At 36.6% G+C, this 14,530-nt stretch overlaps 1 protein-coding gene across 9 annotated transcripts in view; it reads right to left on the reverse strand.

The window, feature by feature from the left end:
* rap1gapa (RAP1 GTPase activating protein a) overlaps nt 1-14,530 on the reverse strand; it is a 105,125-nt gene that overhangs the window by 72,302 nt on the left and 18,293 nt on the right. For 3 of the 9 annotated variants that reach the window (XM_056268142.1, XM_056268146.1, XM_056268143.1), the window contains exons 1-2: nt 10,982-11,123; nt 277-312 (exon numbers count right to left, since the gene is read on the reverse strand). In XM_056268142.1, coding sequence (XP_056124117.1) covers nt 277-312; nt 10,982-11,025 — 80 coding nt within the window. In that variant the 5' untranslated portion in view covers nt 11,026-11,123. Of the gene's footprint in view, nt 1-276; nt 313-10,981; nt 11,125-14,530 lie in introns of those variants that run through there. The other 6 variants (XM_056268150.1, XM_056268147.1, XM_056268144.1 and 3 more) reach the window with 4 other exon arrangements.

Genomic DNA, 14,530 nt, shown 5'->3' on the forward strand with positions numbered 1-14,530 from the left:
ATGGTGCACAACCCTGCAACAGTAACCAGAGGGGTTACCGGTATTTCAACAGGCAGCTTTAAATTGGCAATAAAACAAATATGAAATCTAAATGGTATTATGAAGGAAGAAGCAGCTACACTAAAGGGCTTTGGATGGTTTCCTTCCAAGTCACTTACAGCAGACAGAAATTGTCTTTCCAGGCTGATACCCCTGAGCAAAACAGCATAAAAGCTTGTGGTTTCTGGAACAGCTGAACAGGCTATGGCTACGTTAAATGAAAAAGACAGTACTTACCACAAACTTCTGGCTCTGGAAAATGTCTTGTCAACTCTGAAAGGGACAAAAGACAATTTTAGTTAAAAACTCAATTTCTTGCACCTGCATAGTACAGCTGGTGGTCTGAATACCAAACTACTGTCCTGGCATCACACATGTTTTTTGTTGGATTTAGTTGAAAAACAGGGCGAGAATATAACAATTATATTTTTTCCATTGAAATCAAAAAGTTTGTTTACCATTGCCAAATGGCATATTTATCACCTATGATGTATTTATACTGTATCCGAAAACTGGTCATATGATTTCAATATGCCAGCCATCATAAGGGGGTGACCATGTAGAATAAAACAGCATTCATTGTTATTGTAGTTTTTTAATTAAATACATTTTTAGTGATTTGTTTCTAAAGTGGACCCATTTCACCTCAGTCAACATTTGAAAGCAATCAAATACCATAAAAAATTACATGAAAAACAGTCAGCAGTGACTAAAACAGATGTTCAAATTTTAATAAATGACTTTTTTGCCTTATACTACATGAAAAATCTGCCAATGCACATTGTGTGGGGAAAATGTTGACTCAGACATGATCCTGGCCACCAGCAGATGGTGTTGTGATGCAACACTCGCCTGACAACTGAATCACACCGTAAATCTGCACTTCTTACATGCATTACAGAAACACAAGATTAAAACCGCTTAACTGTACGACACATGGGAAGCAAACTGAAAACAGCAATATACTAACCCTAGTGAAAAATAAATATACTAAAATGTATTTGTATACTACAAATACATTTACATATGTGCTTAACTACCCTGCAATTGCACTTTTGGTACACTAAATTGGTATACTTAAAGTCTGCTAAATTGGAACAACTAATTTTGTACTTAATGCACTTTAGTTATCCAGAAATAGTGCTGAGCTCAAATAAAGATATACTTGTGTATATTTGACTGTGCTAAAGTGGAACTATTACAAGTATACTTTAGGTACACTTTAAATATCTTGCATTTAAAGACTGATATTATACAGTGATCCTACTATCCTTACTAATAGTGATATTAAAACACACTAGGCTTAACATTTAGAAATGTGCATTGTGCAATAAAGAAGTACTCCAAATAAAGTTTAATTATAATATTTATATCAGTTAGTCTAAAGCGATATGTCAGTAAATATGTTAATGTATTTGTACTTAGTATGAAATAAACGTATTTTAAATACAATTTGGAGTAGGTTTTTTTCAAAAGGGTATATGTGTGTGTGTGTGTATATATATATATGTATGTATGTATCACACACACACACATATATATATATATACTGTATATATATATATATATATATGCTGTGCGTATATATATATATATATATATATATGTTTCCAGACATCTCAGTTGTTCTCTATGTGTTTCCCCTGCTGATATTTAGATATTCTCATCTCCAGTGTGTTTTACTTTAAGTGCACATCCCCCCGTTCAGTCAGACAGGCGGTACAGTCCCCAGCCAGCTTTATGGCAATCCATCTTTTCGAGAACCTCTCTGTCATGGATTAGGCTGCATACTATCAGGATTCATACTATACCAGCTAACATCTGAGGTATTCCTGACCCGGAGCCAAAAATAGATGCAGGGTTGTTGCTCTTAGACACAAAAGCACTAACATAATGTAAATGGACCGAAAGCATCACTACTGTGTGTGTGTGTGTGTGTGTGTGTGTTTTGTTGACAGCAGTGGGCTTTGAATTTGCTATCCTGCCTCACCTCCTCATAATAGACAAGAGGACAATCGATGTCACAGATGTTGATTGTCCTCTGACAGCCACTCTTTTCAAATAAGACAGCTGATGTTAAACGCTGACCCCTTTAGTGGCACTCAGAGTCAAGTACATCAAAGGACATTTCCACAGAGGTACAGTGCTAAAATACAAAACTAAATTTCCTGCTTATTTATAGTATATCCTCACCTCAAGTCCATACATGTTTGATGCTATTGACAAAGCAGAAGCAGTGTGTGGTTTCAAAAGGGGAGGTCATTGTTTCCGCAATTCACCCTCTCTGTGAATGTGTCTTTGAACACTGTATGCATTGGCTAGCATTGAAAATACATCAACATTTTGCCTTGATAATGCTAGAAATTATAATGTGCCACAAATCTTTATTTTTTCCCCCATTTATAATGAATATAATAGTCAGTCACAAGATCGTAGTTCTCATGATGCAAGGAAGCTTAAAAACAGCACAGCCTTTTGCTAAGAAGAAAGATCCTCACACCGAAGATCCTCACATCATGTCACAGCTTTATTTCATTTACAGCTACACTCTGACTCATAGCTTGTTTTTTTTGTTCCATATTGTTTGTGTACTACAAAGGGAGACAAAAGATAGCTTCCTTAATCCAAGTCATTTGAAAAGTATGATAAAAGATCCATCGCTCAGTTAAAGAGAGATTTTGTTTCACGGTTTCATTATCGGAACAAAAATGAACCCTGGTAACAGTTCAGTAGGTTCAGTAATTAACCCTCAGCCAAACTGAAACACATTAGGCTGTCTAAATTTTTCCACTGAATGTAGGTGACCCAACAGTGAAGACCTTGGCTCAAGGCTCTGTTGCCTTCAGGCACCAAGCCTAAAGTATGCGCCTTTGGTTCACACTTCACTAAAACTAGTTAAAAGATCATTACTCTCATGTCGTTCCAACCTTGTATGGGTCTAAATGGAAATGACTTTGGAAATGATGATTTTCATGCTGCTATATATATAAAAAATACATATATTTTTTTAGGATTCTTTGATAAATATACATTTCAAAAGAACAGCATTTATTGGAATTTTTTTACAACATTATAAATGTATTTACTCCCAGTTTTTGATCAATTTAATATGTCCTCGCTGAATAAAAGTATTCATTTCGACCCCAAAGTTTTGGACGTTAGAGTAACTCTCAAATCAAATTTGGCGACATGCATCAGGTTTGACATGAGTGATGATTGGTCATGAGACATCAAAGAACCAATTACATTCAAATAGACGTAATGACTCACAAATTACCATATTTTATTCAAATTTGTATTTTTATGTTTTCATTTTTGGGTATAATACTATAAGGTATAATAAGTTCTTTCAACTGTACACAAATATTCTCGACCAGGTTTTGAGCAACACTTGTTTGTAAAAATCCTGTTAAAAAAAAAATCCAATCTGTAAAAAATACAGTAAAAATGTAAACATATTTACAGAACAACCTGTAAATTTTACAGTATAAAACTGTAATTTACAAATAGAAAAATTGCTATTTAAACCGGGTAAATCCAAAAACACACACTGCTACTAAAATCAATTTTGTACCTTTAACATATACTGAGTGACAACCACCATAATAATGCAGGTGGTAAATGAAGAAGCCACATGAAGAATCATGAAGAAGTTCATCACAATAGCCTTTCCACAAGCTGAATTACACTATACCGAAGGTGCATAGAGTCATTCAAGCTAACACACCTGACATTAAAATAATGCAACAACATTCATTAAACAACAGAATGTGATAAACTAAGAAACATAATTATTCAAATTAAATACTTTTAAATGTGAAGTGTCACACACAGGATTCTGGGAATGTCAGTTTACAGTTTTTCCATTTCAAAATTTGATTTGCCTTTTTTACTTGTACATTTTACAATATTTTACAGTTAAAATTACACTCATTTTGTTACAGTGAACTAACGAACTCAACAGCTGTTTTTTTTTTTTTTTTGGTGGTAGGTTTTTATTTTATGCTTTTATCCATTTATAAGACCAGTCCACAAACATCAAACAAATCCACACAATCAGACTGACAAAAGGAGATAGACTTCCTGTATGTAGATTACAAAGCATAATTACTGTCAGTCCTGACGTTTGTGCTGCAGGGACGCTCACAGTCACTCCGGTTTAATTAGCTTCGTCTCATATCCGCAAATAAACAGTAAAAGCCCCAGTAGTTCAAACACATAAACGGCACATCACTGAATAGACCACGAGAGATTCAAACTATTGAAGCCTGCAGGGAACACTGGTACCATCAACCTGTGTGTAAATTATGTGACAGATCTAGACATTTTATTGTTTGCTACATTCATGGGATTTTCAATGTTTATGAACTTGCCAAATGTTCACAAATCAGTGATGACAATAAAAAAAAGATGAGGATATATCAGAACTCCCATCATGCAGCCCAGAGGAGAATCATAAAACTTGATATTTTCATCCTTTGGACTCATGTTAACCTCCTCTCCTGTTACAAAGAATCCCCATAAAGGAAATTGAGTCTGGGTGTGGTAAAACTATGAAGCAAAGCCTTCGATTGAGCCAAAATAGCCGCAGAGGATTACAGTTCAACAGCGTACGTGATAAATTTAAGTCATTAGCAGGCTAAAATTTACAGACGTATTAAATGCACACTAAGCCAAATAATTGCCTGAATATATGAATGATCTTTTGACACTGAAATTCTTTCACAAATATTGTAAATGAAATATCTGCGACTATAAATTAATTGAAAATGTGACTCAACAGTTCACACTGAATTTAATCTTATCAACGTCAGGAAGTTTTCTTCCTCCTGAATGTTGCGCTTCGTGAATAAATGAGCAGGTTATTTGGAAGGATTGCTTTTTAATTGCAAGCACATCATGAACAACATAGATAATGCATAATCATACTGAACTTATCAGTATGTGGAAGTCTATGCGTTCCTTTCTACTGCGGAACAAGAGAAAAGATGTATAATTCATCACTGGGATTCTGAGCATAAACTTGAGGGTTTTCTGAACCTTATGGAGAGCCGGGAGCTCTTTCTGTCTGAATAATCTTCTGAATTAATTTAATAATGTACTATTGCTGCCCTCAAACCTCTGCAGGTGCACACAATATGAAACGAGAAGGTTGTGTTAGCTTAAATTTATAACACTGCAATAAAAGTTTCTGAGTGACTGAGGGGTGCAGTATGAGATACAACGGAGACTGTCAATATTTGAGACCGTAAAGGATATTTTAGTGGAGCTACACAGGATCAAATAACTTACTGAATCTGATAGTAAAGCTGACTTGGCTCTAACACAAGCTCGTTGACCATCACGTCTTATCGTATGATCCCTGTGGTACAGCAACATGGTGCAGGCGCATAATAAATCATGTTTCGAACACTTCAGGGCTACTGGAGTAGAGAGCACAACGAATCTGCTGGATGTCATTTATAATTTAGAACTCACAATTCGCAAGCCCCGTCCAATTATGGTTCAGGTCATCTCAAAAGGAATGAGAAAATAAAAATAAATGCATACAAAATAAATAATTAAAACAAATAAAGTGTGCATTAAAGTTTATGTAAAGTTTATGTACTTTATGAATAGATGGATGGAATGGATGGAAAATAAATTTCTGTCATGACAACTCTCAGAGTATTTGGCATGGTAATGGATATAATGTTGATATGTTTTGTCTTGGTGGAATAGATCTGCTACGCTGCTGCTGTTGGTTATTGCTGCTGCCGCAGAGCAAGTACAGGACTTGCTATTGTCAATACATGCCCAACACTCTGCTGTGAGCAAGTAAGACCTGCTGCTGCTCTACAATATAGCATACATGAATTACCCGTAGCAGATCTATACAGGTGGAGCCGGGGAAGGTGATTACAAGAGACATGATACGGATTTCAATAAGTTTTACTGTATCTTTCAAAATATCCCGAGATATTTATCTATTTTGCTCGTCTATTTTGTGCTGTAGCGCAGTAAAGAGGAAGAGATGATCGGTTCATATGGACTTTGCTCTGCCGCACTTTGGCCACATTAAAAGGTATTTGTTCGAATTTTGTAATAAAAATTATAGAATTTGAAAGCGGAGATTTTGTTTCATATGAAAAGAAACAAAGCTTATTGCAATTTATTGGACAAACATTTATGATGAAAACTGAAAAGTGACGCAGTCTCTGTTCAACTTTCACTTCATAAATAAATAAATGCATACGCTTGTCCTGTAAGTGCGTGAATAACAATGAAAATGTGAACAAAAACATAAGCTGTTAAAGGTCTAATTTTCATATAATTGAAATATGAAAATTAAAATGACGTGTAGGCCAGTAATAGATTATGACAGAATTTTTACGACCCTGTCCGTCAAAATGACAATGCTAAAGTCTAACGCGACCTCTGGGTAGAGTATAACGCTCTCAATATAGTAAACATGAGACATTTTTGAGATAACACAGCAGAAAAAAAAAAGATGTTTCTTTTCAAACTCCACATTCTGGTTTGTTTTAAGAAATGATGCAAGTGTCTTGTGGGGAAACAGTTTGTCAGTGTTGACAGACACTATATAATATCTCAGAATGTGAGTGTTTAAGGAGGAAGGAGTTACACCTCCTGTCTGGGGAACAGGATCAAGTTAACTAAGAGAACGGCCCTCTAGTCAATGCCAAAATACTGTGTACCATAACAAGAACGTTACATAAACGCCCATCAATTTTTCATAACTCTGGAACACAGAGGAAAGATACCCCAGCAAAAAAGACCACGTGTATGCTTTGAGTGTCAGTGCTCTTGTTAAATAATGAATCTTGTTTGAATGATATATACGTAATATGAAAATCAAAGCAGGACTCGATATCCAGTGTAAGCTCAGATGTCAACATACAACATCTGAAAGTAGCCATTGAAAGACAGTAAAGAGTAACAGTACAGTGGGTGTACTGTACTGAGACGCTGAAGACACATGCATCGGTACCAGCCGCGAGTCTACAATGTGACAGCCAGATGAATGCATACGGGTGCCTTAACACATACAGACTGTCTCGCAGTTCTTCAGGTTTCAGCAAAGTGTGTCGCCTAGCTGTGATGTCCACATTTGTGTGTTACACAACAGCACAGGTGCAGAGACTCATCAAGACAGCAGCAGCACCTGTCATGTGACACAGAGGGTTGGAATGCATCAAACGTGTGACAGTCAGAGCCGGGACATTTGTAAATTTGACCTAGGGTCTTGGGGTGAAATCACTAAATAAATGTAAATTAGGCTCAGTACTGATTGAGGGTACGTTTCCTTTGCATTGCACAACAACGTCAAAAAGATCCCTGTTCACATGGATCCGCGAAAACTACTAAAAATACAGTATTACGCATGCCAGGCCAGTAGTGTCCGATGTCACTTTGTAAAGAAAAACTGCGCGCCTATAGACTGAACACGTAATACCCATGACGTCACCGTTTTCACAAATTCCCGTTGTTAAGTTTACATGGAGATAATAATGGCATACGCTCAAAACCCATAAAACATATCTGTTTTTAGTTGAAAACCGTGTTATGTAAACTGCCCCTAAGAAAGCAGCATAATATTTATAATTATTTTATATATTTATATAAAATACAATTATTTTCACATTATGGCAGATAATCAATAAACGGCTGATATCTATACCATTTTGTCAAACACTACCGTTCAAAAGTTTAGGGTTGGTAAGATTTTTTTGTCTTTGAAATAATTATTTTATGCTCACCAAGGCTTGATTTGTATGATCAAAAACACAGTAAAACAGTAATATTGTGAAATATTATTAAAATATAAAATAACTGTTTTCTATTTGAATATATTTTAAAATGTAATTTATTTCTGTAATGCAAAGCGGAATTTTCCACAACCTTCACTAAAAGTTTCCAGTGTCACATGATCCTTCAGAAAAGGTTATAAATATCTTTTCTATCACTTTTGATCAATTTGAATGAATCCTTGCGAAATATACTTAATTTATGTAAAACAAATTGTATTGACTCCGAACTTTGAACAGTAGGCAGTAGAACAGTTTATTTTATTAAAATAAAATAATCAACCATTTAAAATGATACATTTGAATTTAGACATCACAAAATTAACATACAGTATTTGAGATTACCAGTGTTATTAAATTATTAGCATTTTTTAAAGATGAACTTTAACTGAGTGTTAGATGACAGCAACCATATGATCTAAGTGTAAAAATAAAGGAAATGATATATACAATTAAATATTGAATAAAAAAAAAAACATATTATAGATTGTACCAAATTCACACAAAAAAACAACAACACACACACAATGGAAGTTTGTGTATATTGTTTATCGACCAATTCTAGTACTAATTCATCAAATGATGACGATATGATGGTAAATTCAGTTTAGAAAATTGGGCACTAAAGCAAGACAGTGTGTGGTAAAAAAACAATGCTATTATCAGGTGCAATTCATTCTTAATAACTTCCCCTGCTGAAAATGAGTTATGTGTCATTACAGCCATCTATGTGATGTACAGGAAGCGCCTAACAGCTGCCCTTCAGAACTAATCAACGGTCTTTGTCTCCTCAAATAACACTTAAATTAATCCAGCCATCTTCAGTCACGTCTTCGATACAGCCGCTGAATGTGAACGTGACTGTAAATTCAGATGAAGATCAGAGGAAGGACAGAGGGGTTTAGTGTTGGTTTAGCGACCTTCCTGAGAGAGGTGGATGAGTGGTCACAGACCATTGAGAGGTGCACACGTGGTCTTTGTAATGCAAAACAAAAACCTCATGAAAACTGTTCAGCTGCCTCTTCAAAATGCCATTAGAAAAACAAATGCTGACAAGCACCTTTAATCTTTGTCATTTAACTAAAATCTGCATTATATTTGTGGTAATGGAAAACAAGTCCAAACCAACATGGCAGAATCAAAGGAAAATGGCATGAATAAAGAGCCATTTTTCTACTCAAGTCGTTCGTCTTTCCAAGCCACTTCGGTTTGCTTCGCTTCCTGCCCCATTCTTTGCCCCACTGGAACACTGAAATTGGGCATAAAGAATCTGCTGACCTCCAAGAACCAGCGATCGGCACCACTGGTTGCAAAACAAGTAGCTTTTCCAGATGGCTGTTTCTAAACAAGGTCCACTTCGAGTCTTTTTTCAGAGCTCTGGAGTCAAGTCCTATGACTCAACCCAGGTGCCAAAGTGAGGGAGAGAGAAAGACGAAAAGAAAAAGCATTTCATGATCTGGGACAAAGTCTGGGTCTGCTGTTTATTTCATTAGACTCCATTAAGAGTCAATGAGGCCAGAGAGATGGGCTAGCATAGCATCACCAGACTTAATTTAGAAAATGATTCCATCTCTCATTCTGAGGTCACCTGAGGGGAGCCTCCACATGCAGATGCGCATCCTGAACGAACCTGCATAATATATACTCATTCTAACAAAGGCTAGTGGAATCAGTTCTGTAACTCTTAATGTCTTGTGAGGAAGCTACATCACAGAACACATCACACCACATGAGTTATTCAGTGTTTGTCTAGGTTCTGTAAAGAGGTGCATGTTCATGAGGCCATGTAAACACCAATCACCAGCAAGCAAATCTGTTGTTATCTACACCCATTGCAATTTTCAATGATGTCTTTTAGATTTCGCAATCTTCAGGACCAAGAAAATGTCAAAACACAGCCAAAGACAATTTACTGAGCGAAATGAAAAAAAGGATCAATACGGATAATTTCCTTCCATCAACAAAGTCAGAGAAGCAAACACACTTAAAAGTACAAGCTGCCATTTAAAGTGCTGCATACACCATCAGTTGCACTCTTTTATTATTGTTTTAAAATGCATACCATAAAATATTATTTAGTTGCAATTAATTTATTTGAAATGTCTATTTAATTTCCAATACGAAAAGAGATTAACTTATTATTTTACATTTGACATTTAAGGATATTTTTTAAATAACTTGTATTACTCATACATGAATTAAAGTGTTTAACTTATATATATATATATATATATATATAGATGTATATAAAGATTTGTGTTTTGTAAAGAAATTCATGTGCAGGCACAAATTATAATGGTCTCCAAAACAATTTTCAAGCATTTAAGCATACACCTATAGATCAACCGACCATGGCAAATAAATTCAGTCAAATGTGTCTAAACCTTTGATTGGAAATCCATGCATCTATTTAAGGACAGTCCTGGTGGGACAGGTCTGATCAGATCAGCTATGCAGGCACAGATAACACTTGTCCTTGACAACACAGAGCTGAAATATGGCAGCCTTGCACCTGTTGAGCAGACAGGATCCTTTAACAGGCAGAGGAATCTCACTGGAGTCTGTGGGGTATTCAGTCGAACAGAAACTCAGGTTTGAATTCCTCCATACTGAATCAACAGATCACTTAATGAGGGCTTAATCGAATTCTCAAGGCCGGATTGATAAGGCAAACAGCTTGTGATTATGTTAACCTCCCTGGTTGCTTCGCAGACACAAGGTTTCTGCATGGATGCATGTCTGCTTCAGTCAACCGCAGTGTCTAATTCAATCCAAACTCAATTACACTCTCAGTTATAATGGCCTTTAATAACATGGTTTACTTGCAGGAGAGCAGTTCAGAGCCGACGTAATGCATTGCACTCTGAGAGAGCAGTCCTGTCATTCAGATATATAATTCAAATATATACCAGTGATGAAATCAAGTCTGCATGTTGCGATTACACTGTGCTACTGCTTTTACTATGCATTAGCATTCAAACATGCCGTTATCAAATCTCCCTACCGAGACTGTAACATCAGTGGCTGATATCCTGACAGATTATTTATAATCACACTTCACATCACAGAGTAAGAAGAGAAAAGTGAATGTGAATGTGAATGTGAATGTTTTGGTAAACAGCGTTTGCTCTTACCCGCCGTACGCTCCAAAAGTGAAACTCCTCTTTCTCTGCGGCATCTTGGCTAATGGATACAGCTGAGTGCAAAACAGAGAGACAGAACTCTACAGAGACACCAGCACTGCCTCTGTCTCCCTGGACTGACTGAGTAGTCTGTGACTGTGTGTTTTTGTGTGTAACTGTACACATGCAGCACGCTGTCCTTCCTTTCCACTCCCCTGGCTCCCTCTCTCTCACGCCTCCTTGGCAAATAAGGGACTGAGAGGCTGTCTCTGTCCACTTTCAGTCGCCCCGGTAACTGGTCCCCACTTCTCATTCATATCTTCCTTTAGTGCTATTGTAAACAGGCAGAAATGGAGCTAGATAGATAGATAGATAGATAGATAGATAGATAGATAGATAGATAGATAGATAGATAGATAGATAGATAGATAGATAGATAGATAGATAGATAGATAGATAGATAGATAGATAGATAGATAGATAGATAGATAGATAGATAGATAGATAGATAGATAGATAGATAGAAGCATTATATGCTGTTATATTTAACTACATTTTAAACATGAATTAGGTAAACAGCTTAAAAATGAATATTTATATTTTATATTTATTTAAAATATATGATGATGGTGGGATCATTTCTCTGTGTGGAGCAGGCTGGCTGATGTCAGACTCCTTGTGCATACACAAATCTCACTGGATTATTGCAATTAATGGCAAAAGGAATGTTTGGAAATGTAAACTGATATTTCCTACTTACACACTATAGCAAAATATATAAATAACTGGCTTAAAAACATTTTTTTCTTTGTGGAAATACTAATGTGCCTAAGACTTTTGCACAGTATACTGTATATTAAGTAAAGTAAGTTAATTAAAAATAAAATCTCTAAAAACTTAGGTTGCATATAATGCATCCCAAAAATCATTACTGGTGACGCTTATGGAGAACAAAATACACACTTCAGGGATCGTGTGTCTCCTAAAAACAGCTGCTCAAACAAAAGTGTTTGTCCACTGTTGACACAGAGTTGTGTTCTTTTTCAAAGTCACTTAACTATTTACCTAACTGCACATACTCCTTGAGCCTTGGACACAGTCAAAGGTGAAGTTTATCTGTAGGTCAGTCATTAAGTGACTTGCTTCGCACATAAGGTCTTGTGGGATTGAAGTCTGAGTCTGGCAGTATGCCTCTCTGATTATTAAGCAGCACACAGTTGCCCTGTCTCATGGCTGAGTTTCAGGATTTATCTGCCTAGCAGTTTAGAGTCTTCTTCGACTTTTGCTGGTACATGTTTTTGTCCTTTATCAGGAGTGGATGGCACACAGGCTTCCAAAAGAACACAAAAGCTGTGATCTCCTCAGAGATAGTCCTTATCGTCCCTGACGTGCTGTTCTCAAACTCAGACGGTCTGACACATCTAGCCAGCGGCTGAAACCTCAATGACAAGAGTGTTAAACTGCTGATTCATCTGCAAAATCCAGGTTCACGACAGCATGCTCGACAAAATGGCTACTTGGCATTTTTCAATTGATTCAAAGGAACTAGCAAAACTGCACACAAAACACATCCAGTAAACATTTTAACATGACTGTGGTATAAAGCAGGGCTTTATCTATAAATACATCATTTGCTAATGAGAGACAGATATCAGCGCCACACGCAAGTCCCGCGGATATATAAAGGAATGAGGACATTTAATTCTACCGAACTACCCGCAAGTGCTGAATTATTACTCAAACTGGTCAGTTTATTTGACGAATTAAACTTGTGAGGTAACGCAGCGCTGTTTAACTTAGTCTAACGTTACACTGCATTTGAGTGAGTTGAAAGTTATAATGTTATTCTATGTGTTAGTTTGTTGGCTATATGAGACTAGCAGTAAGCTAGATCAACATCAGAATAACATACTGATCATATTCTAAGATTTCATCATGTTGAGCTATATAACATTAATTATTTTTATGTACAGTTGCTCACCTGTCTAATAAAGTACATACAAGAGCGGCGTCTAGTCAAGTCGTGAAGCTCTGTCAAGTCCAAGTTTGTCGCGGACGTGGAGCTCTCGGTATCTCGAAAACGCCACGCTGATATTGATCCTCATTTTATTTCTCCTTTTGTCCCCAAAGTCTGCTTGCCATGGTCCATAATGTTTGAACGAAACAAAAACAGTGTGCCGCTAGACATTACGCAGTTGTCCACGTCTGTCGCCATGGTTACTATGGCAGTACAAGCGGAAACCAGGGATAACGCGGATATTATGTCATTGACAGGCGACAAGTGACAAGGGACGGGCACTATTTAAAATTGTGAATTTCCCTGAATTTATAAAGTCTTGGAAACATTTAGGATAATGTTAGTACACAATTGAAAGAAATATATAACACTGTTCAAGTGGTTTTTGGATATTTTGATACAAAATTCTTACATATTGTACCTTTAATATGTGCTTTAATTAATAAACAACCAATATCCAAGTAATATGCATGCTAATAAGCAACTAGTTAATAGTGAGAATTGGACCCTAAACTAAAGTGTTACCATTTAGATTTTTTGGTTGCATGTTTTTGTTTTGTTTTTTCCATGTAGCATGCTAATATTGGCAGTGTATAGGCCGTGTATAGGCTGTGTGAGTGTGTGTGTGTGTGTGTGTGTGTGTTTGTTTAACATATATACAACAGTTATTTCTGGTCCTTGAATCTGATTGGCTAAGAGGTCTTTTTCAGCCATGCGATATTCTACCAGTATCACCAGTATGTTTCTTATGCTCAAATAGCGTTAAAAAAAGCTAGACCAGCTAATCCGCATGTGCAGTCCTAAGCGTGGGTATCAGGTTTCTATAGGAACCAAAGTTTCTAGCAGCTGCAGTGACGCAATGATATTGCGACAAATCGAGTGGCTCTTGTAAGGCAAATTCACACAGCACAGACAAACACCAACAAACAAGTTGGCCGTTGGACTTTTAATTTTATGAAAAATAACTGTCATGTTCACACTGCCCCAACAGACACTGACAAACGCTGATTGAACATGTTCAGTAGGGTGAAATCAAACCCCAACCAATGGTAACAGACGCTGACAGGGGTAACACACTGATCTGACAAAACCCAACAAACGTGTTTGTTGCCATTGCCATTTGTCCGTGCAGTGTGAATTGTCCGCCAAATTGCGTGTTGCAGTTTCTCCCATTTATAAATAATAGGAGTGCACCGTCTTTGTACATCTATAGGAGCAAACCCACTATAATTTTACAAATACTATGTTGTTGTATTTTTTAGGCAAGAATGTTTGTTTAAACTTAAAATATGCGGTTTATAATTAGTGATACACATATATACATATATTTGTAGCCAAAATTCTGTAGCCTCAATTCATTGAGATTTACGTATCTAAAGAAAGTTCAGCTACATGAAAGCCCTGACGTGCCCTATGATATATTGTCAATCCGCCCACAGAGTAGACAGGCTGTCCTCACTGACTCAGATGGCTGCTCTCAGCTCAAAGACATTTGCTCTTAGGGAATAAACTGCCAGGTAGACATTGATCAGACGCGAATACTG

This window comes from Rhinichthys klamathensis, unplaced genomic scaffold (genome assembly GCF_029890125.1).
Source record: "Rhinichthys klamathensis goyatoka isolate OS25496 unplaced genomic scaffold, OSU_Roscu_1.1 h1tg000269l_1, whole genome shotgun sequence".
Lineage (NCBI taxonomy): Eukaryota > Metazoa > Chordata > Actinopteri > Cypriniformes > Leuciscidae > Rhinichthys > Rhinichthys klamathensis.